The following is a 25492-nucleotide window of genomic DNA, read 5'->3' on the forward strand; positions in this document are numbered from 1 at the left end:
TTGATACTACTTTTTCTCAAAAATTTTGTTCTGAAAGTATTTATTGTACTTTTTGATCATTGAATCCCATTGGGACAGGTCTCTGATGCTGATAATAAGGGTTAAGTTTCTATTTAACCGTTTATGTTCAAAGCTAGTGCTTTCTATGACTTCGACTCTAATAGTTTTCAATATTAATTATCGAATTTTCTGAGTTTTGCGAGTTTTTCTCTTCAAATTTGTTGTCTTAACTTAGTCTTATTATCGACAGGTCTCATTGGTTGCTTAAAGGAGTTCGATTAAAGCCAGCCATTTCTCTTCATAGCTATTGCATTTTGTTCGTTTTTTTGGAAATCTTAATGATTTTTTTTAGTTTTGCCAGTATTTGTTGTACCTATTGCTGTCTTGTCACTTAATCTCATTGATGACAGATCTCAATGGTGGTCATTAGGGACTCAAAAAATGGATGTTATAGTGTACTTCAGTAGATCTTGCGTGCTGCGACTTTTATACTAATTGTTTTCAAAAAAAATTTTCGACGACTGTTATAGCGATTTTTGGTTATTTTTATCTTATTATTTAATTTCATTACTTAGAGGATTCATCGACATTTAATGACAGGTTGCCAATAAGAAATATTTAGTCTGGATTGTTTCTGTTGTTCTGGTGATGTTTTATTGCTTAGTCTCATTACTAACAGCTCTCATTTGCGTTTTAAAGCGAAGTTATTGTCAGGTCATAAATTAATACAATTCTTTGAATTGTATTTCAGGAGTTGTCCTGCTATGTTAATTACTTGTGCTGCTGCTCAAAGCCATTATGAGGTTTTTAATTTCTTAGCCCGAAAAAAAATTTTGCTATTTCATTTTGTAGCAGTCTTGTTTGTTTTCCACCCTTTGCTATGCTTGTTTTTCATTTTTCAAATTCTACAGGACCTTGATTATTTCTCGGTGGTTAGTTGTTTGTAATGATTTGCGAATAAAGAAAACTGATTGTTTCACGAAGAGCTCTTAATGCCTCTGTGTTCATAGTTTCCAGTAAGCCGAGTTTTCTTTTTAAAAAAATTTTGTTCGATTAAAATGTGACTTTTCACTTTCCCCGGTACGTCAATTTAACTTCTGTTTTCAGAGTTTCCTCTGCTGCAGTGCTGTTTGTGCCTATTTGTCTTTGCTTGAATTCATTAAGGGGCAGCTGAAACCTTTTATGACTTTGCCATAAAATAATATTGAATTTTAGATCTTGCCACCTGTTTTAAAATTCTCGTCTTATCACGTAGTATCATCAGTGACAGGTCTGATTTGTTGCTAAGGAGGCTTAAAAGAACCTAAATGATAGCTCGAGTTAATAGCTAGTGGTTTTCATGACTTTGATACTACTTTTTCTCAAAAATTTTGTTCTGAAAGTATTTATTGTACTTTTTGATCATTGAATCCCATTGGGACAGGTCTCTGATGCTGATAATAAGGGTTAAGTTTCTATTTAACCGTTTATGTTCAAAGCTAGTGCTTTCTATGACTTCGACTCTAATAGTTTTCAATATTAATTATCGAATTTTCTGAGTTTTGCGAGTTTTTCTCTTCAAATTTGTTGTCTTAACTTAGTCTTATTATCGACAGGTCTCATTGGTTGCTTAAAGGAGTTCGATTAAAGCCAGCCATTTCTCTTCATAGCTATTGCATTTTGTTCGTTTTTTTGGAAATCTTAATGATTTTTTTTAGTTTTGCCAGTATTTGTTGTACCTATTGCTGTCTTGTCACTTAATCTCATTGATGACAGATCTCAATGGTGGTCATTAGGGACTCAAAAAATGGATGTTATAGTATACTTCAGTAGATTTTGCGTGCTGCGACTTTTATACTAATTGTTTTCAAAAAAAATTTTCGACGACTGTTATAGCGATTTTTGGTTATTTTTATCTTATTATTTAATTTCATTACTTAGAGGATTCATCGACATTTAATGACAGGTTGCCAATAAGAAATATTTAGTCTGGATTGTTTCTGTTGTTCTGTTGATGTTTTATTGCTTAGTCTCATTACTAACAGCTCTCATTTGCGTTTTAAAGCGAAGTTATTGTCAGATCATAAATTAATACAATTCTTTGAATTGTATTTCAGGAGTTGTCCTGCTATGTTAATTACTTGTGCTGCTGCTCAAAGCCATTGAGGTTTTTAGTTTCTTAGCCCGAAAAAAAATTTTGCTATTTCATTTTGTAGCAGTCTTGTTTGTTTTCCACCCTTTGCTATGCTTGTTTTTCATTTTTCAAATTCTACAGGACCTTGATTATTTCTCGGTGGTTAGTTGTTTGTAATGATTTGCGAATAAAGAAAACTGATTGTTTCACGAAGAGCTCTTAATGCCTCTGTGTTCATAGTTTCCAGTAAGCCGAGTTTTCATTTTAAAAAAATTTTGTTCGAGTAAAATGTGACTTTTCACTTTCCCCGGTACGTCAATTTAACTTCTGTTTTCAGAGTTTCCTCTGCTGCAGTGCTGTTTGTGCCTATTTGTCTTTGCTTGAATTCATTAAGGGGCAGCTGAAACCTTTTATGACTTTGCCATAAAATAATTTTGAATTTTAGATCTTGCCACCTTTTTTAAAATTCTCGTCTTATCACGTAGTATCATCAGTGTCAGGTCTGATTTGTTGCTAAGGAGGCTTAAAAGAACCTAAATGATAGCTCGAGTTAATAGCTAGTGGTTTTCATGACTTTGATACTACTTTTTCTCAAAAATTTTGTTCTGAAAGTATTTATTGTACTTTTTGATCATTGAATCCCATCGGGACAGGTCTCTGATGCTGATAATAAGGGTTAAGTTTCTATTTAACCGTTTATGTTCAAAGCTAGTGCTTTCTATGACTTCGACTCTAATAGTTTTCAAAAATAATTATCGAATTTTCTGAGTTTTGCGAGTTTTTCTCTTCAAATTTGTTGTCTTAACTTAGTCTTATTATCGACAGGTCTCATTGGTTGCTTAAAGGAGTTCGATTAAAGCCAGCCATTTCTCTTCATAGCTATTGCATTTTGTTCGTTTTTTTTGGAAATCTTAATGATTTTTTTTAGTTTTGCTAGTATTTGTTGTACCTATTGCTGTCTTGTCACTTAATCTCATTGATGACAGATCTCAATGGTGGTCATTAGGGACTCAAAAAATGGATGTTATAGTATACTTCAGTAGATTTTGCGTGCTGCGACTTTTATACTAATTGTTTTCAAAAAAAATTTTCGACGACTGTTATAGCGATTTTTGGTTATTTTTATCTTATTATTTAATTTCATTACTTAGAGGATTCATCGACATTTAATGACAGGTTGCCAATAAGAAATATTTAGTCTGGATTGTTTCTGTTGTTCTGGTGATGTTTTATTGCTTAGTCTCATTACTAACAGCTCTCATTTGCGTTTTAAAGCGAAGTTATTGTCAGATCATAAATTAATACAATTCTTCGATTTGTATTTCAGGAGTTGTCCTGCTATGTTAATTACTTGTGCTGCTGCTCAAAGCCATTGATGTTCTTAGTTTCTTAGCCCGAAAAAAAATTTTGCTATTTCATTTTGTAGCAGTCTTGTTTGTTTTCCACCCTTTGCTATGCTTGTTTTTCATTTTTCAAATTCTACAGGACCTTGTTTATTTCTCGGTGATTAGTTGTTTGTAATGATTTGCGAATAAAGAAAACTGATTGTTTCACGAAGAGCTCTTAATGCCTCTGTGTTCATAGTTTCCAGTAAGCCGAGTTTTCATTTAAAAAATTTTGTTCGAGTAAAATGTGACTTTTCACTTTCCCCGGTACGTCAATTTAACTTCTGTTTTCAGAGTTTCCTCTGCTGCAGTGCTATTTGTGCCTATTTGTCTTTGCTTGAATTCATTAAGGGGCAGCTGAAACCTTTTATGACTTTGCCATAAAATAATTTATGAATTTTAGATCTTGCCACCTTTTTTAAAATTCTCGTCTTATCACGTAGTATCATCAGTGACAGGTCTGATTTGTTGCTAAGGAGGCTTAAAGAACCTAAATAATGGCTCGATTTAATAGCTAGTGGTTTTCATGACTTTGACACTACTTTTTCTCAAAAATTTAGAGTGAGATTGGAATTCTGCAAGTTTTTATTGTACTTTTTGATCATTGAATCCCATTGGGACAGGTCTCTGATGCTGATAATAAGGGTTAAGTTTCTATTTAACTGTTTATGTTCAAAGCTAGTGCTTTTTATGACTTCGACTCTAATAGTTTTCAATAATAATTATCGAATTTTCTGAGTTTTGCGAGTTTTTCTCTTCAAATTTGTTGTCTTAACTTAGTCTTATTATCGACAGGTCTCATTGGTTGCTTAAAGGAGTTCGATTAAAGCCAGCCATTTCTCTTCATAGCTATTGCATTTTGTTCGTTTTTTTTGGAAATCCTAATGATTTTTTTAGTTTTGCTAGTATTTGTTGTACTTATTGCTGTCTTGTCACTTAATCTCATTGATGACAGATCTCAATGGTGGTCATTAGGGACTCAAAAAATGGATGTTATAGTATACTTCAGTAGATTTTGCGTGCTGCGACTTTTATACTAATTGTTTTCAAAAAAATTTTCTACGACTGTTATAGCGATTTTTGGTTATTTTTATCTTATTATTTAATTTCATTACTTAGAGGATTCATCGACATTTAATGACAGGTTGCCAATAAGAAATATTTAGTCTGGATTGTTTCTGTTGTTCTGGTGATGTTTTATTGCTTAGTCTCATTACTAACAGCTCTCATTTGCGTTTTAAAGCGAAGTTATTGTCAGATCATAAATTAATACAATTCTTCGATTTGTATTTCAGGAGTTGTCCTGCTATGTTAATTACTTGTGCTGCTGCTCAAAGCCATTGATGTTCTTAGTTTCTTAGCCCGAAAAAAAATTTTGCTATTTCATTTTGTAGCAGTCTTGTTTGTTTTCCACCCTTTGCTATGCTTGTTTTTCATTTTTCAAATTCTACAGGACCTTGTTTATTTCTCGGTGATTAGTTGTTTGTAATGATTTGCGAATAAAGAAAACTGATTGTTTCACGAAGAGCTCTTAATGCCTCTGTGTTCATAGTTTCCAGTAAGCCGAGTTTTCATTTAAAAAATTTTGTTCGAGTAAAATGTGACTTTTCACTTTCCCCGGTACGTCAATTTAACTTCTGTTTTCAGAGTTTCCTCTGCTGCAGTGCTATTTGTGCCTATTTGTCTTTGCTTGAATTCATTAAGGGGCAGCTGAAACCTTTTATGACTTTGCCATAAAATAATTTATGAATTTTAGATCTTGCCACCTTTTTTAAAATTCTCGTCTTATCACGTAGTATCATCAGTGACAGGTCTGATTTGTTGCTAAGGAGGCTTAAAGAACCTAAATAATGGCTCGATTTAATAGCTAGTGGTTTTCATGACTTTGACACTACTTTTTCTCAAAAATTTAGAGTGAGATTGGAATTCTGCAAGTTTTTATTGTACTTTTTGATCATTGAATCCCATTGGGACAGGTCTCTGATGCTGATAATAAGGGTTAAGTTTCTATTTAACTGTTTATGTTCAAAGCTAGTGCTTTTTATGACTTCGACTCTAATAGTTTTCAATAATAATTATCGAATTTTCTGAGTTTTGCGAGTTTTTCTCTTCAAATTTGTTGTCTTAACTTAGTCTTATTATCGACAGGTCTCATTGGTTGCTTAAAGGAGTTCGATTAAAGCCAGCCATTTCTCTTCATAGCTATTGCATTTTGTTCGTTTTTTTTGGAAATCCTAATGATTTTTTTAGTTTTGCTAGTATTTGTTGTACTTATTGCTGTCTTGTCACTTAATCTCATTGATGACAGATCTCAATGGTGGTCATTAGGGACTCAAAAAATGGATGTTATAGTATACTTCAGTAGATTTTGCGTGCTGCGACTTTTATACTAATTGTTTTCAAAAAAATTTTCTACGACTGTTATAGCGATTTTTGGTTATTTTTATCTTATTATTTAATTTCATTACTTAGAGGATTCATCGACATTTAATGACAGGTTGCCAATAAGAAATATTTAGTCTGGATTGTTTCTGTTGTTCTGGTGATGTTTTATTGCTTAGTCTCATTACTAACAGCTCTCATTTGCGTTTTAAAGCGAAGTTATTGTCAGATCATAAATTAATACAATTCTTCGATTTGTATTTCAGGAGTTGTCCTGCTATGTTAATTACTTGTGCTGCTGCTCAAAGCCATTGATGTTCTTAGTTTCTTAGCCCGAAAAAAATTTTGCTATTTCATTTTGTAGCAGTCTTGTTTGTTTTCCACCCTTTGCTATGCTTGTTTTTCATTTTTTAAATTCTACAGGACCTTGTTTATTTCTCGGTGATTAGTTGTTTGTAATGATTTGCGAATAAAGAAAACTGATTGTTTCACGAAGAGCTCTTAATGCCTCTGTGTTCATAGTTTCCAGTAAGCCGAGTTTTCATTTAAAAAATTTTGTTCGAGTAAAATGTGACTTTTCACTTTCCCCGGTACGTCAATTTAACTTCTGTTTTCAGAGTTTCCTCTGCTGCAGTGCTATTTGTGCCTATTTGTCTTTGCTTGAATTCATTAAGGGGCAGCTGAAACCTTTTATGACTTTGCCATAAAATAATTTATGAATTTTAGATCTTGCCACCTTTTTTAAAATTCTCGTCTTATCACGTAGTATCATCAGTGACAGGTCTGATTTGTTGCTAAGGAGGCTTAAAGAACCTAAATAATGGCTCGATTTAATAGCTAGTGGTTTTCATGACTTTGACACTACTTTTTCTCAAAAATTTAGAGTGAGATTGGAATTCTGCAAGTTTTTATTGTACTTTTTGATCATTGAATCCCATTGGGACAGGTCTCTGATGCTGATAATAAGGGTTAAGTTTCTATTTAACTGTTTATGTTCAAAGCTAGTGCTTTTTATGACTTCGACTCTAATAGTTTTCAATAATAATTATCGAATTTTCTGAGTTTTGCGAGTTTTTCTCTTCAAATTTGTTGTCTTAACTTAGTCTTATTATCGACAGGTCTCATTGGTTGCTTAAAGGAGTTCGATTAAAGCCAGCCATTTCTCTTCATAGCTATTGCATTTTGTTCGTTTTTTTTGGAAATCCTAATGATTTTTTTAGTTTTGCTAGTATTTGTTGTACTTATTGCTGTCTTGTCACTTAATCTCATTGATGACAGATCTCAATGGTGGTCATTAGGGACTCAAAAAATGGATGTTATAGTATACTTCAGTAGATTTTGCGTGCTGCGACTTTTATACTAATTGTTTTCAAAAAAAATTTTCGACGACTTATAGCGATTTTTGGTTATTTTTATCTTATTATTTAATTTCATTACTTAGAGGATTCATCGACATTTAATGACAGGTTGCCAATAAGAAATATTTAGTCTGGATTGTTTCTGTTGTTCTGGTGATGTTTTATTGCTTAGTCTCATTACGAACAGCTCTCATTTGCGTTTTAAAGCGAAATTATTGTCAGGTCATAAATTAATACAATTCTTTGAATTGTATTTCAGGAGTTGTCCTGCTATGTTAATTACTTGTGCTGCTGCTCAAAGCCATTATGAGGTTTTTAGTTTCTTAGCCCGAAAAAAAATTTTGCTATTTCATTTTGTAGCAGTCTTGTTTGTTTTCCACCCTTTGCTATGCTTGTTTTTCATTTTTCAAATTCTACAGGACCTTGATTATTTCTCGGTGGTTAGTTGTTTGTAATGATTTGCGAATAAAGAAAGCTGATTGTTTCACGAAGAGCTCTTAATGTCTCTGTGTTCATAGTTTCCAGTAAGCCGAGTTTTCATTTTAAAAAAATTTTGTTCGAGTAAAATGTGACTTTTCACTTTGCCCGGTACGTCAATTTAACTTCTGTTTTTAAGAGTTTCCTCTGCTGCAGTGCTATTTGTGCCTATTTGTCTTTGCTTGAATTCATTAAGGGGCAGCTGAAACCTTTTATGACTTTGCCATAAAATAATTTATGAATTTTAGATCTTGCCACCTTTTTTAAAATTCTCGTCTTATCACGTAGTATCATCAGTGACAGGTCTGATTTGTTGCTAAGGAGGCTTAAAGAACCTAAATAATGGCTCGATTTAATAGCTAGTGGTTTTCATGACTTTGACACTACTTTTTCTCAAAAATTTAGGGTGAGATTGGAATTCTGCAAGTATTTATTGTACTTTTTGATCATTGAATCCCATTGGGACAGGTCTCTGATGCTGATAATAAGGGTTAAGTTTCTATTTAACTGTTTATGTTCAAAGCTAGTGCTTTCTATGACTTCGACTCTAATAGTTTTCAATAATAATTATCGAATTTTCTGAGTTTTGCGAGTTTTTCTCTTCAAATTTGTTGTCTTAACTTAGTGTTATTATCGACAGGTCTCATTGGTTGCTTAAAGGAGTTCGATTAAAGCCAGCCATTTCTCTTCATAGCTATTGCATTTTGTTCGTTTTTTTTAGTTTTGCTAGTATTTGTTGTACTTATTGCTGTCTTGTCACTTAATCTCATTGATGACAGATCTCAATGGTGGTCATTAGGGACTCAAAAAATGGATGTTATAGTATACTTCAGTAGATTTTGCGTGCTGCGACTTTTATACTAATTGTTTTCAAAAAAAATTTTCGACGACTGTTATAGCGATTTTTGGTTATTCTTATCTTATTATTTAATTTCATTACTTAGAGGATTCATCGACATTTAATGACAGGTTGCCAATAAGAAATATTTAGTCTGGATTGTTTCTGTTGTTCTGGTGATGTTTTATTGCTTAGTCTCATTACTAACAGCTCTCATTTGCGTTTTAAAGCGAAGTTATTGTCAGGTCATAAATTAATGCAATTCTTTGAATTGTATTTCAGGAGTTGTCCTGCTATGTTAATTACTTGTGCTGCTGCTCAAAGCCATTATGAGGTTCTTAGTTTCTTAGCCCGAAAAAAAATTTTGCTATTTCATTTTGTAGCAGTCTTGTTTGTTTTCCACCCTTTGCTTTGCTTGTTTTTCGTTTTTCAAATTCTACAGGACCTTGATTATTTCTCGGTGGTTAGTTGTTTGTAATGATTTGCGAATAAAGAAAACTGATTGTTTTACGAAGAGCTCTTAATGCCTCTGTGTTCATAGTTTCCAGTAAGCCGAGTTTTCATTTTAAAAAAATTTTGTTCGAGTAAAATGTGACTTTTCACTTTCCCCGGTACGTCAATTTAACTTCTGTTTTCAGAGTTTCCTCTGCTGCAGTGCTATTTGTGCCTATTTGTCTTTGCTTGAATTCATTAAGGGGCAGCTGAAACCTTTTATGGCTTTGCCATAAAATAATTTATGAATTTTAGATCTTGCCACCTTTTTTTAAAATTCTCGTCTTATCACGTAGTATCATCAGTGCCAGGTCTGATTTGTTGCTAAGGAGGCTTAAAGAACCTAAATAATGGCTCGACTTAATAGCTAATGGTTTTCATGACTTTGACACTACTTTTTCTCAAAAATTTAGAGTGAGATTGGAATTCTGCAAGTATTTATTGTACTTTTTGATCATTGAATCCCATTGGGACAGGTCTCTGATGCTGATAATAAGGGTTAAGTTTCTATTTAACTGTTTATGTTCAAAGCTAGTGCTTTCTATGACTTCGACTCTAATAGTTTTCAATAATAATTATCGAATTTTTTGAGTTTTGCGAGTTTTTCTCTTCAAATTTGTTGTCTTAACTTAGTCTTATTATCGACAGGTCTCATTGGTTGCTTAAAGGAGTTCGATTAAAGCCAGCCATTTCTCTTCATAGCTATTGCATTTTGTTCGTTTTTTTGGAAATCTTAATGATTTTTTTTTAGTTTTGCTAGTTTTTGTTGTACTTATTGCTGTCTTGTCACTTAATCTCATTGATGACAGATCTCAATGGTGGTCATTAGGGACTCAAAAAATGGATGTTATAGTATACTTCAGTAGATTTTGCGTGCTGCGACTTTTATACTAATTGTTTTCAAAAAAATTTTCTACGACTGTTATAGCGATTTTTGGTTATTTTTATCTTATTATTTAATTTCATTACTTAGAGGATTCATCGACATTTAATGACAGGTTGCCAATAAGAAATATTTAGTCTGGATTGTTTCTGTTGTTCTGGTGATGTTTTATTGCTTAGTCTCATTACTAACAGCTCTCATTTGCGTTTTAAAGCGAAGTTATTGTCAGGTCATAAATTAATACAATTCTTTGAATTGTATTTCAGGAGTTGTCCTGCTATGTTAATTACTTGTGCTGCTGCTCAAAGCCATTATGAGGTTTTTAGTTTCTTAGCCCGAAAAAAAGTTTTGCTATTTCATTTTGTAGCAGTCTTGTTTGTTTTCCACCCTTTGCTATGCTTGTTTTTCATTTTTCAAATTCTACAGGGCCTTGATTATTTCTCGGTGGTTAGTTGTTTGTAATGATTTGCGAATAAAGAAAGATGATTGTTTCACGATGAGCTCTTAATGCCTCTGTGTTCATAGTTTCCAGTAAGCCGAGTTTTCATTTTAAAAAAATTTTGTTCGAGTAAATTGTGACTTTTCACTTTCCCCGGTACGTCAATTTAACTTCTGTTTTCAGAGTTTCCTCTGCTGCAGTGCTATTTGTGCCTATTTGTCTTTGCTTGAATTCATTAAGGGGCAGCTGAAACCTTTTATGACTTTGCCATAAAATAATTTATGAATTTTAGATCTTGCCACCTTTTTTAAAATTCTCGTCTTATCACGTAATATCATCAGTGACAGGTCTGATTTGTTGCTAAGGAGGCTTAAAGAACCTAAATAATGGCTCGATTTAATAGCTAATGGTTTTCATGACTTTGACACTACTTTTTCTCAAAAATTTAGAGTGAGATTGGAATTCTGCAAGTATTTATTGTACTTTTTGATCATTGAATCCCATTGGGACAGGTCTCTGATGCTGATAATAAGGATTAAGTTTCTATTTAACTGTTTATGTTCAAAGCTAGTGCTTTCTATGACTTCGACTCTAATAGTTTTCAATAATAATTATCGAATTTTCTGAGTTTTGCGAGTTTTTCTCTTCAAATTTGTTGTCTTAACTTAGTCTTATTATCGACAGGTCTCATTGGTTGCTTAAAGGAGTTCGATTAAAGCCAGCCATTTCTCTTCATAGCTATTGCATTTTGTTCGTTTTTTTTGGAAATCTTAATGATTTTTTTTTAGTTTTGCTAGTATTTGTTGTACTTATTGCTGTCTTGTCACTTAATCTCATTGATGACAGATCTCAATGGTGGTCATTAGGGACTCAAAAAATGGATGTTATAGTATACTTCAGTAGATCTTGCGTGCTGCGACTTTTATACTAATTGTTTTCAAAAAAAATTTTCGACGACTGTTATAGCGATTTTTGGTTATTTTTATCTTATTATTTAATTTCATTACTTAGAGGATTCATCGACATTTAATGACAGGTTGCCAATAAGAAATATTTAGTCTGGATTGTTTCTGTTGTTCTGGTGATGTTTTATTGCTTAGTCTCATTACTAACAGCTCTCATTTGCGTTTTAAAGCGAAGTTATTGTCAGGTCATAAATTAATACAATTCTTTGAATTGTATTTCAGGAGTTGTCCTGCTATGTTAATTACTTGTGCTGCTGCTCAAAGCCATTATGAGGTTTTTAGTTTCTTAGCCCGAAAAACAATTTTGCTATTTCATTTTGTAGCAGTCTTGTTTGTTTTCCACCCTTTGCTATGCTTGTTTTTCATTTTTCAAATTCTACAGGACCTTGATTATTTCTCGGTGGTTAGTTGTTTGTAATGATTTGCGAATAAAGAAAGATGATTGTTTCACGAAGAGCTCTTAATGCCTCTGTGTTCATAGTATCCAGTAAGCCGAGTTTTCATTTTAAAAAAATTTTGTTCGAGTAAAATGTGACTTTTCACTTTCCCCGGTACGTCAATTCAACTTCTGTTTTCAGAGTTTCCTCTGCTGCAGTGCTATTTGTGCCTATTTGTCTTTGCTTGAATTCATTAAGGGGCAGCTGAAACCTTTTATGACTTTGCCATAAAATAATTTATGAATTTTAGATCTTGCCAACTTTTTTAAAATTCTCGTCTTATCACGTAGTATCATCAGTGACAGGTCTGATTTGTTGCTAAGGAGGCTTAAGGAACCTAAATAATGGCTCGATTTAATAGCTAATGGTTTTCATGACTTTGACACTACTTTTTCTCAAAAATTTAGAGTGAGATTGGAATTCTGCAAGTATTTATTGTACTTTTTGATCATTGAATCCCATTGGGACAGGTCTCTGATGCTGATAATAAGGGTTAAGTTTCTTTTTAACTGTTTATGTTCAAAGCTAGTGCTTTCTATGACTTCGACTCTAATAGTTTTCAATAATAATTATCGAATTTTCTGAGTTTTGCGAGTTTTTCTCTTCAAATTTGTTGTCTTAACTTAGTCTTATTATCGACAGGTCTCATTGGTTGCTTAAAGGAGTTCGATTAAAGCCAGCCATTTCTCTTCATAGCTATTGCATTTTGTTCGTTTTTTTTGGAAATCTTAATGATTTTTTTTAGTTTTGCTAGTATTTGTTGTACTTATTGCTGTCTTGTCACTTAATCTCATTGATGACAGATCTCAATGGTGGTCATTAGGGACTCAAAAAATGGATGTTATAGCATACTTCAGTAGATTTTGCGTGCTGCGACTTTTATACTAATTGTTTTCAAAAAAAATTTTCGACGACTGTTATAGCGATTTTTGGTTATTTTTATCTTATTATTTAATTTCATTACTTAGAGGATTCATCGACATTTGATGACAGGTTGCCAATAAGAAATATTTAGTCTGGATTGTTTCTGTTGTTCTGGTGATGTTTTATTGCTTAGTCTCATTACTAACAGCTCTCATTTGCGTTTTAAAGCGAAGTTATTGTCAGGTCATAAATTAATACAATTCTTTGAATTGTATTTCAGGAGTTGTCCTGCTATGTTAATTACTTGTGCTGCTGCTCAAAGCCATTATGAGGTTTTTAGTTTCTTAGCCCGAAAAAAAATTTTGCTATTTCATTTTGTAGCAGTCTTGTTTGTTTTCCACCCTTTGCTATGCTTGTTTTTCATTTTTCAAATTCTACAGGACCTTGATTATTTCTCGGTGGTTAGTTGTTTGTAATGATTTGCGAATAAAGAAAGATGATTGTTTCACGAAGAGCTCTTAATGCCTCTGTGTTCATAGTATCCAGTAAGCCGAGTTTTCATTTTAAAAAAATTTTGTTCGAGTAAAATGTGACTTTTCACTTTCCCCGGTACGTCAATTCAACTTCTGTTTTCAGAGTTTCCTCTGCTGCAGTGCTATTTGTGCCTATTTGTCTTTGCTTGAATTCATTAAGGGGCAGCTGAAACCTTTTATGACTTTGCCATAAAATAATTTATGAATTTTAGATCTTGCCACCTTTTTTAAAATTCTCGTCTTATCACGTAGTATCATCAGTGACAGGTCTGATTTGTTGCGAAGGAGGCTTAAAGAACCTAAATAATGGCTCGATTTAATAGCTAATGGTTTTCATGACTTTGACACTACTTTTTCTCAAAAATTTAGAGTGAGATTGGAATTCTGCAAGTATTTATTGTACTTTTTGATCATTGAATCCCATTGGGACAGGTCTCTGATGCTGATAATAAGGGTTAAGTTTCTATTCAACCGTTTATGTTCAAAGCTAGTGCTTTCTATGACTTCGACTCTAATAGTTTTCAATAATAATTATCAATTTTTCTGAGTTTTGCGAGTTTTTCTCTTCAAATTTGTTGTCTTAACTTAGTCTTATTATCGACAGGTCTCATTGGTTGCTTAAAGGAGTTCGATTAAAGCCAGCCATTTCTCTTCATAGCTATTGCATTTTGTTCGTTTTTTGGAAATCTTAATGATTTTTTTTAGTTTTGCTAGTATTTGTTGTACTTATTGCTGTCTTGTCACTTAATCTCATTGATGACAGATCTCAATGGTGGTCATTAGGGACTCAAAAAATTGATGTTATGGTATACTTCAGTAGATTTTGCGTGCTGCGACTTTTATACTAATTGTTTTCAAAAAAAATTTTCGACGACTGTTATAGCGATTTTTGGTTATTTTTATCTTATTATTTAATTTCATTACTTAGAGGATTCATCGACATTTAATGACAGGTTGCCAATAAGAAATATTTAGTCTGGATTGTTTCTGTTGTTCTGGTGATGTTTTATTGCTTAGTCTCATTACTAACAGCTCTCATTTGCGTTTTAAAGCGAAGTTATTGTCAGGTCATAAATTAATACAATTCTTTGAATTGTATTTCAGGAGTTGTCCTGCTATGTTAATTACTTGTGCTGCTGCTCAAAGCCATTATGAGGTTTTTAGTTTCTTAGCCCGAAAAAAAATTTCGCTATTTCATTTTGTAGCAGTCTTGTTTGTTTTCCACCCTTTGCTATGCTTGTTTTTCATTTTTCAAATTCTACAGGACCTTAATTATTTCTCGGTGCTTAGTTGTTTGTAATGATTTGCGAATAAAGAAAACTGATTGTTTCACGAAGAGCTCTTAATGCCTCTGTGTTCATAGTTTCCAGTAAGCCGAGTTTTCATTTAAAAAAAATTTTGTTCGAGTAAAATGTGACTTTCACTTTCCCTGGTACGTCAATTCAACTTCTGTTTTCAGAGTTTCCTCTGCTGCTATTTGTGCCTATTTGTCTTTGCTTGAATTCATTAAGGGGCAGCTGAAACCTTTAATGACTTTGCCATAAAATAATTTATGAATTTTAGATCTTGCCACTTTTTTTAAAATTCTCGTCTTATCACGTAGTATCATCAGTGACAGGTCTGATTTGTTGCTAAGGAGGCTTAAGGAACCTAAATAATGGCTCGATTTAATAGCTAGTGGTTTTCATGACTTTGACACTACTTTTTCTCAAAAATTTAGAGTGAGATTGGAATTCTGCAAGTATTTATTGTACTTTTTGATCATTGAATCCCATTGGGACAGGTCTCTGATGCTGATAATAAGGGTTAAGTTTCTATTTAACTGTTTATGTTCAAAGCTAGTGCTTTCTATGACTTCGACTCTAATCGTTTTCAATTATAAATATCGAATTTTCTGAGTTTTGCGAGTTTTTCTCTTCAAATTTGTCGTCTTAACTTAGTATTATTATCGACAGGTCTCATTGGTTGCTTAGAAGGGTTCGATTAAAGCAAGTCAAGTCAGTTCATAGCTTTTGCATTTTCTTCTTTTTTTTGGAAAATGTTAATTTTTTTATTCTGCTAGTGTTTGTTGTATTTATTGCTGTCTTATCACTTTATCTCATTGATGACAGTTCTCAACGGTGGTCATTAAGGACTCAAAAAGTGGATGTAATTGTATCGTTCAGTAGATTTTGCGTTCTGTGACTTTTATAAGTGTTTTCAAAAAGTTTCAGCGAGAATTATAGCGATTTTTGGTTATTTTCATCTTATTTCATTACTGAGAGGGTTCATCGACCTTGCCAATGAGAAATTTTTAGTCTGGATTGTTTCTGTTTTTGGTGTTGTTTTTTTGCTTTGTCTCTTTACTAACAGCTTTCATTTGCCTTTTAAAGCGAAGTTATTGATTACAGGTCATAAATTAATACATTTCTTTGAATTGTTTTTCAGGACTTGTCCTGCTATGTTTTTTACTTCGTAGTTTTTTTTGCTTTACCTGTGTTCACAGCTTGTTCGAGATTTTGCGTGAAATCGTTTTTGACTTCTCTAGGCTAGTTTAACTCTTCTCTCATCTCATTCTGCTAAAAGTGTTTTTAGACAGGAGTTGCTCACCATAGCATCAACGGCGGTTATTTTCCCGCAATCTGCCGGCAATGTTTTAATTCCTTCGCTAGATAGCGTTAGTTTTTTTTCAGTTTTATTGGCATCCGTGTGAAAATTATTTCAAACTTTAAAATAATTTTTGCACAAAAAGTCATTATTTTTCATTATTTTTTGTCTTTGTTCAATCCCAATCGTGATTATTGGGATCAATGGCGGCTATTTTCCGGCAATCTGCTGGGTATATTTGTTTTTGAAAACGTAAAAAGTAACGCTAAATGTGTTGAGGGCATGGGAGTCATGTTTTTGCCCCAAGATTTTGTGATGTTTTAACTCGTTTACAGCAGAGGGTCCTGATTAGTCGGTGCTTCACAATTGCAAAAATTGAATTTCCATGAAAATGGTGACACCTAAAGCAGCATCACTTGAACGTCAATACCTTGATGATGTGGCGTTTTTGCAATGCAAGAGAAACTGATTTTTAAATACCCTAATTAATTGCTTAAATATTAAATTCTTAATAAGATAGTTTGGATGATGTAAAGTGCAAGTCAAATATTAAAATTAAGCGGCCATAGGTTACGATGTTTTCTATAATTTAATTTTCATTCGTCAGATTTAAATTTGATACCTTCGTTGTAGAAATAATATCTGAGAGGACAGTTCGCAGGCTGTTGGATGATACAATAGTTTATTTTTTATAATTATTGTGGGGTTCGCGACTTTTTTTAAATTTTGGCTTTATATCATTGTTGTTATTTTTTTCAGAAGACCGTAGATCTTACCGTGAGAAGCATTTTTAGCAGTATTTTATTTTGAAAGATATACGTTAAAAGATAAATGACGATGGAACTGTTAAAAGGGCAATGTCCTACTTTGTGTTCGTGGCAAAGATTCAAGCGAGCTTCTTTTTTGATTTCATTCCTTTCAAAAAAATGACCCTTTTGAGGCTTGCTCTCGAACAAATATTGTAGCAATCACTCTAATTGTGTGTAACAGGAGTATTGGATTCTGGTGGTTTGATTTGAACGTTTGACTTTTTCTTCTGGAACATTAACTTCTCTTTTCGAATGAAATTCTCCCTATCTATATGTAATCCACACACACACATACACGCCTAGGTTCCCGTACACCTATCCCTCTCCCCCTCCCTTCCCTCCCAACCAGCTACTTACGCTCATCCACCTCCTACCCGCTACGTACCCCAATCCTACTTATCAGCAGCTCACCACACCTATGCTCCAACCAACCTCTACAACCCCAAACCTCAGAACTAAAAATTGAGTGAGCATTTTTTAAGAACATTGTTTTGTTAGGCACATAATTTTTCTTCTTTTATATGATATTATCTTTTCTATTGAGTTTAGGTAAGATCAGATATTATAAGTCTTCAAGTGGGTTCCGGCATTCTACCTGCTATGTTTTAAATGCAAAATTTTTGCTGGACAGTTTTTTCTAGAACATTTTTTTCGATTGCACCCCTCGAGTGACCTTTTCATGCTTGACTCGATTTTTGGGTGACCTTGAATTGCTCTTATTCAGAGTTGCTAAATTAAAGGCTAATGTTGACACAAGTTATCACAAGGACCTGATATTGGAGTGGTTACTGCTTCAATCTATTACGCTGGAGGGATTTTTTGCACCCATTAGAAATTATCTAGGCTACAGCCCCCTTTCAATTAAATTGCCCGGCGTACACATACCCCCTCTCTTGCGGTTTATGTTCGTTGTACATTAGGACATGCTCGCTTGCTGTAGCTGGGAAGCTATTTGGCTGTTTGATGAATGCAAGGGATTTGTTTGTTGTTTCATTTGGTGGGTTTAATCAGAAATTAATATTATTTTTAAAAAACAATTTCCTGCTATTTTATGTTTCTGTGGAACGAATTTATGTTGGTTTAATAATTTTTATTGTAGCAATGTGCTTTGTATTTTTCTGTTTATCGATTACTCCTTTTCAGGTGAAATTTTGCAAGTTCAAGATCAACAACGTGTTAGCCACTACCTCGCTGCCCTTTGGAGTCCTGCTGCCCAAGTTAGCTCAGGGAGAAAGCAAGCTGGTGCAGTACGAGCCAGAACTCCACCCCGCAGCTGTTCTCAGATTCAAACACATTCCCGGTGAGATTGACGTTTCCTTTTTGAAAAAATTGTTTTCAAATGTTTTCAAAATCTCATGTCAGCAAATAAATTGTAGCAATGTATATTGATGTTATCAATAGAAAAGTCTTTGCCTTTATTAGTTCTATTTGCCGGCTTATCGTTACGACCCACATTAGTGGAGATGAGAGGAACTTGTACGCAAAGGGGTATTTTTGTTTAGTCCATTTTGGTCGATAGACGTATTTCACAAATTAGCTATCAGTGGTATCATCGGAAGGCGCGTAGATTTAAATTGGAGGGTTTTCCCCGATTTTTCGTTTGTTTTCCGTGGAGTTATTTAGGTTCAATGTTTTGTAAATTTTTTGGCTGATTTCAAACAGTTTTGTCGCTTTCGGGCATATTTAATTAGCTTTTTGGGAATTATAACAAAGGTGTTCTTTCTTTCGTTATTAGACTCATTTTTGACAAAGCATGGTTAAATGATTAGTTATTTGGAAAAATTTTATACTGACTTTAACATCAATTTATCGAAATGCTGAAATAGATTTTTGCCTATTTCCCCAAAAGAATTAACCTTAAAAGCTACGGTAAAACTGCCGCTGTCATTTGAAGTTCTTGGTGGTTAGTGTGAAACCTCGCAAAGGACAATAAAGAGAATAGCATGTCTGGGGGAAGGAAGAAATGCTTTCTCGGAAGGTTCTAGCTTGCGATCAACCGATTGACCCAATCCATTTCAATCCAATTAATGCGTGGGAACGCAAATATGATAATTAACCGATCGCCTAACTAATGACAACAGACGCTTGTAACTGATTAGTGCAGAGTTTTCTCATTAAATGCATCGTTCTCAAGTGGAGGGGAGTAAGCGTTTCTTTTGTCACTAAATGAGAAGTGATAATAACCGAAAGTGAGCGGAAGGAATTGTATAAACCAATTAGATTTATGTTACAAAACTCTGCAAAATACGATAGATACAATTGATGAAGAACGGGAATTTTCCAAAGGAGTGATATGCTGCCCAATGACTTTGACTGATTATTTGCTTGATTGCCCGAGATTCAATTGCCCAACTAAGATTTTTACAATTCACCAATGTCAAAAGAAACGTAAAACTTTGATCTCTCTATTTATGAATTGGCTTCGAGAAAACATGGCAATCTTTAAATTTAAAAATGTTTCCTTCGTTACTGGAAAAAAAACGACTTAAAGCTGGCCGTATGATATAATTGACATTTATTGAAGTCGAGACAAATATGTATTTTTAATAGCCACATCAATTTCTCAGCCGCCTATTATAGCGTTTCTATTTTTTTACGACTGGAAAAGGAATATTGGTTTTCTTAAGGTTTTTTATTACAGGAAGTACTATTTGTTCAGGCTGCGTTTTAACCTAATAGTGAAAGAGTAAAATTGCCGTGTGAACTAACTTTTTCTGAGCGAGAGTAATTTTTTTCAAACGCTGCGCTCAGTGAATGACTTTTTGACTTTGAAAAGTGTTTTTGCGAGACTGGCGCAAATAGGTCAGTTTTCAGCAGCGTTTTCGTCCATTTGGCCCAACTTTTTTTAACTTAGATTTTTGTAGAAGTAGATTTTGATGAATGCCACATGAATGTGCAACCATTTGAAATCGATATCGCAGTGTTTCTGGGAGCTTAATAATGCGTTTCAAGTGCAAATTTGTGCCTAAATTCGCAATTTTTTGTCAATTTTTGCGCTTTTTCATAAATTTCTTCATTTTTGACTCTTTGAATGGACATTTTTAAACCAATTTAGTTAATATGTCAATTACCATAAAAGGTCTTTTGGTGCACCATCGGTTTTTTGGCTTCGTTGCTTATTGAATTGTTTTTGGCGATAACTCTTTAAATTTCATTGACAGTTTTTAACCATTTTGTGAACATTTTTTTCATTGTAAAACTGTTTCGCAAATTAGCTATTTTCACTTCTTACTGAGACAGCAAGATGGCTTTGTAATATTCCTAAACCTCGTTTGTCTTTTTCTTGATTAATTTCGATATGATGAATTTTTGGCCATCGTTTAGTTTTATCGAGTTTTTTGTGATCTGAAGCGAAAACTCATGTTTATAGTTAAAGCAACAAAACTTTAGTTCCTATTTGATTACTGTTTTTATGGCACTGAGGTTTTGCTAGCTTCACTTCTGCACTTTTATAAATTTTTAGCAACATTCGTTTTCTGCGAATGATCACAGGACTTGGTTTTGGTGACCCACTATTTTTTTCGTTTGAATATTGTTCTGTCTCTTTATTTTTTTTCTTGATTAATTTCGATTTGATTAATTTTTGGCCATCGTTTAGTTTTATCGAGTTTATTGTGATTTAAAGCAAAAACTCATGTTCATAGTTAAAGCGACAAAACTTCTTTAGTTCCTCTTTGATTACTGTTTTTATATTGTAAAACAGTGTTTCGATTGAGAGAGCATACTGAGATTCATAATTGTCGTAACAATTTTTGGCCATTTCTTGCCGTATTCAAGTTTTTCTTTCAAAATAAAGTTTTGGGAGCCTGACATGTCTTTATTTCTGCTACTCGCGTACTTTGATAGTTTAAATTGCGGACAAAATTTTTGGCTTTATTTTTTATTTGTACAAATAATGTAATTTTCTAGCTCAGTTGGTTTAAGGGCTATCTTTTTCTGACTGAATTTTTATGTTGCTAGTTGTTGCTGTAGTAGAAACTAGTCGATTTAAAAGGTATTTATTTTATGCAGACGACTCTTTGAGTATTTCCGGAGTTCTTCCGGCTATGTTTTTTACTTGTCGAATAAACTTTTTTAGCTTTACCTTAGTTCAGGTTTTTCAACATTTTCCGTGAAATCTTTTTGACTTCTCTACTCAGTCCGCTAAACGTTTTTTTGGACAGGAGTTGCTCAGCAAAGCAATGCAAAATAATCAGAGTTGGTATCAAAAAACGAAATCGGAAATGGAAACGGGATAAACCCTTAAAGCCTGATTTTAGGTGCTCCTTTACTCGGACTTTTCGTAGTTACCGGTCTTATTTTTTATTGTTATTGATACTAGCCCCTGTGTCCTCTCACTACCAAACAAGAGTAACTTCAACTCCAAAATGACATCAAAAGAGTTTGCACTCTAAAATTGTTTTTTTTTACCAAAATCATTTTTCTCATGAGTTGTTTCTTTTTTCAATGCCAATCTTGGTTATGGGAATCAACGACGTTTCCTTTTTGAAAAAATTGTTTTCAAATGTTTTCAAAATCTCATGTCAGCAAATAAATTGTAGCAATGTATATTGATGTTATCAATAGAAAAGTCTGTGCCTTTATTAGTTCTATTTGCCGGCTTATCGTTACGACCCACATTAGTGGAGATGAGAGGAATTTGTACGCAAAGGGGTATTTTTGTTTAGTCCTTTTTGGTCGATAGACGTATTTCACAAATTAGCTATCAGTGGTATCATCGGAAGGCGCGTAGATTTTAATTGGAGGGTTTTCCCCGATTTTTCGTTTGTTTTCCGTGGAGTTTTTTAGGTTCAATGTTTTGTAAATTTTTTGGCTGATTTCAAACAGTTTTGTCTCTTTCGGGCATATTTCTTTAGCTTTTTGGGAATTGTAACAAAGGTGTTCTTTGTTTCGTTATTAGACTCATTTTTGACAAAGCATGGCTAAATGATTAGTTATTTGGGAAAATTTTATACTGACTTTAACATCAATTTATCGAAATGCTGAAATAGATTTTTGCCTATTTCCCCAAAAGAATTAACCTTAAAAGCTACGGTAAAACTGCCGCTTTCATTTGAAGTTCTTGGTGGTTAGTGTGAAACCTCGCAAAGGACAATAAAGAGAATAGCATGTCTGGGGGAAGGAAGAAATGCTTTCTCGGAAGGTTCTAGCTTGCGATCAACCGATTGACCCAATCCATTTCAATCCAATTAATGCGTGGGAACGCAAATATGATAATTAACCGATCGCCTAACTAATGACAACAGACGCTTGTAACTGATTAGTGCAGAGTTTTCTCATTAAATGCATCGTTCTCAAGTGGAGGGGAGTAAGCGTTTCTTTTGTCACTAAATGAGAAGTGATAATAACCGAAAGTGAGCGGAAGGAATTGTATAAACCAATTAGATTTATGTTACAAAACTCTGCAAAATACGATAGATACAATTGATGAAGAACGGGAATTTTCCAAAGGAGTGATATGCTGCCCAATGACTTTGACTGATTATTTACTTGATTGCCCGAGATTCAATTGCCCAACTAAGATTTTTACAATTCACCAATGTCAAAAGAAACGTAAAACTTTGATCTCTCTATTTATGAATTGGCTTCGAGAAAACATGGCAACTGCTGATTAGCTGTGAGCCAAGCACAAGTGTCACGTTTGATAAAGTTTCTATTAACATCCCATGAATTATCAAAGCCGAAGACTTGAAATTTAAAATCAAATCTTTAAATTTAAAAATGTTTCCTTCGTTACTGGAAAAAAAAAACGACTTAAAGCTGACCGTATGATATAATTGACATTTATTGAAGTCGAGACAAATATGTATTTTTAATAGCCACATCAATTTCTCAGCCGCCTATTATAGCATTTCTATTTTTTTACGACTGGAAAAGGAATATTGGTTTTCTTAAGGTTTTTTTGTTACAGGAAGTACTATTTGTTCAGGCTGCGTTTTAACCTAATAGTGAAAGAGTAAAATTGCCGTGTGAACTAACTTTTTCTGAGCGAGAGTAATTTCTTGCAAACGCTGCGCTCAGTGAATGACTTTTTGACTTTGAAAAGAGTTTTTGCGAGACTGGCGCATATAGGTCAGTTTTCAGCCGCGTTTTCGTCCATTTGGCCCAACTTTTTTGTAACTTAGATTTTTGTAGAAGTAGATTTTGATGAATGCTACATGAATGTGCAACCATTTGAAATTGATATCGCAATGTTTCTGGGAGCTTAATAATGCGTTTCAAGTGCAAATTTGGGCCGAAATTCGCAATTTTTTGTCAATTTTTGCGCTTTTTCATAAATTTCTTCATTTTTGACTCTTTGAATGGACATTTTTAAACCAATTTAGTTAATATGTCAATTACCATAAAAGGTCTTTTGGTGCACCATCGGTTTTTTGGCTTCGTTGCTTATTGAATTGTTTTTGGCGATGACTCTTTAAGATTCATTGACAGTTTATAACCATATTGTGAACATTTTTTTCAAATTGTAATACTGTTTCGCATATTAACTATTTTCACTTCTTACTGAGACAGCAAGATGGCTTTGTAATGTTCCTAAACCTCGATTGTCTTTTTCTTGATTAATTTCGATATGATGAATTTTTGGCCATCGTTTACTTTTATCGAGCTTTTTGTGATCTGAAGCGAAAACTCATGTTTATAGTTAAAGCAACAAAACTTTAGTTCCTATTTGATTACTGTTTTTATGGCACTGAGGTTTTGCTAGCTTCACTTCTGCACTTTTATAAATTTTTAGCAACATTCGTTTTCTGCGAATGATCACAGGACTTGGTTTTGGTGACCCACTATTTTTTTCGTTTGAATATTGTTCTGTCTCTTTATTTTTTTTCTTGATTAATTTCGATTTGATTAATTTTTGGCCATCGTTTAGTTTTATCGAGTTTATTGTGATTTAAAGCAAAAACTCATGTTCATAGTTAAAGCGACAAAACTTCTTTAGTTCCTCTTTGATTACTGTTTTTATATTGTAAAACAGTGTTTCGATTGAGAGAGCATACTGAGATTCATAATTTTCGTAACAATTTTTGGCCATTTCTTGCCGTATTTAAGTTTTTCTTTCAAAATAAAGTTTTGGGAGCCTGACATGTCTTTATTTCTGCTACTCGCGTACTTTGATAGTTTAAATTGCGGACAAAATTTTTGGCTTCTTTTTTTATTTGTACAAATAATGTAATTTTCTAGCTCAGTTGGTTTAAGGGCTATCTTTTTCTGACTGACTTTTTATGTTGCTAGTTGTTGCTGTAGTAGAAACCAGTCGATTTAAAAGGTATTTATTTTATGCAGACGACTCTTTGAGTATTTCCGGAGTTCTTCCGGCTATGTTTTTTACTTGTCGAATAAACTTTTTTAGCTTTACCTTAGTTCAGGTTTTTCAACATTTTCCGTGAAATCTTTTTGACTTCTCTACTCAGTCTGCTAAACGTTTTTTTGGACAGGAGTTGCTCAGCAAAGCAATGCAAAATAATCAGAGTTGGTATCAAAAAACGAAATCGGAAATGGAAACGGGATAAACCCTTAAAGCCTGATTTTAGGTGCTCCTTTACTCGGACTTTTCGTAGTTACCGGTCTTATTTTTTTATTGTTATTGATACTAGCCCCTGTGTCCTCTCACTACCAAACAAGAGTAACTTCAACTCCAAAATGACATCAAAAGAGTTTGCACTCTAAAATTGTTTTTTTTTACGAAAATCATTTTTCTCATGAGTTGTTTCTTTTTTCACAATCTTGGTTATGGGAATCAACGGCGGCTATTTTCGGCATTCAGCCGGGTATGTTTTATTTTCCTGCATTTTTTTTCTGCATTTCATAGATGTTTTCTCTGTGTAGTTTATTTACTGTTTGAGAAATAAAATTCAGCTTTGTTCACTGAGTTGTCACGAGAACAGAACATTTTTTTTTTCAAAAATTTTGTTTCAGGTTTATTGGCATCCGTTTGAAAACTATTTTTCAGAAAAGTTTCTTCTTCCAATGCTTGTCTCTGATTCTTTTGCTTCATCAACGAAGCTTGTTAATGTGGGTTTGCAAATTATGTTCCAACCCCGCTCGTCCACATTTTGGCTTAATTGTCTACCAATTAAAGAAGAGATAGGAATCTGTCAAAACTTTTGCATGAATTAAAATGAATGCTTTCAGCTCAAATTATTTATTGAAGTAAATATTGTCCCTTTAGAGAGCCCATTTAGAGACCCGCCCTTATTTACAGTACGGGACAGATAACAAAATCAAATAATAACAGCAAACGTTTACTTCTAAAAGTCAAGTCTTTTTTTTTTGAAAAAAAGGGAACTCAAAAAAGTCAAGATGGCGTCTAATAAAACCTAAAGTAAAGAAATTGATTTATGCTTCATTGTAAACAACATAGCAACAGTTTTTAATGAGACTCGGTAAGAAAGAGACAAAAGCTACAAAGTTGAAATATACGTTTGTATTTCGGCAATAACTAATTTTAAATAATAAAAACCATTAGATATAAACTAAACTCTTTAAATGGGATTAAGTTCACGCATGACACCATATTAAGACTTGATGGTATCTGTCAATATCCAGAATATGCTGTTCGTCCACAGAGAACAAACGACAAATACACTTAAAAAAACGAATTTTCAGTTTTGTGAGAACCGCTAAAAGCATAATGTGTTCCGTAACAAATAACATATAATCAATTGTGCCTTCTTTGAACACCAATAATGTCATCTATGACCTCTAAATAAAGAAACCAGGTGACAGGTTGACAAAAAAAACATTACATTTGTATTGTTCGGAAACAGTTAATTTCGAATTCATAAAAACTAGCAGCTGAAATCATTAAATAGGTTCATTAAATCCTGCACAGAAAGTCATTGAGATCTGTCTTTATTCTGAAGTCTTCAAAAATGATCACAAATACAAAAAAAATTCAAACCGGTGTCGAATTTAAAACCGGTGTCGAAG

General features: G+C 33.3%; 1 protein-coding gene across 1 annotated transcript in view; it reads left to right on the forward strand.

The window, feature by feature from the left end:
- LOC142338509 (uncharacterized) overlaps positions 1-25492 on the forward strand; it is a 68432-nt gene that overhangs the window by 39990 nt on the left and 2950 nt on the right. Inside the window, exon 7 of the mRNA XM_075388292.1 lies at positions 17705-17861. Within this exon, the coding sequence (XP_075244407.1) occupies positions 17705-17861 (157 nt within the window). The remainder of the gene's footprint in view (positions 1-17704; positions 17862-25492) is intronic.

This window comes from Convolutriloba macropyga, chromosome 4 (genome assembly GCF_964194025.1).
Source record: "Convolutriloba macropyga chromosome 4, txConMacr16.3, whole genome shotgun sequence".
NCBI classification, from domain to species: domain Eukaryota; kingdom Metazoa; phylum Xenacoelomorpha; order Acoela; family Convolutidae; genus Convolutriloba; species Convolutriloba macropyga.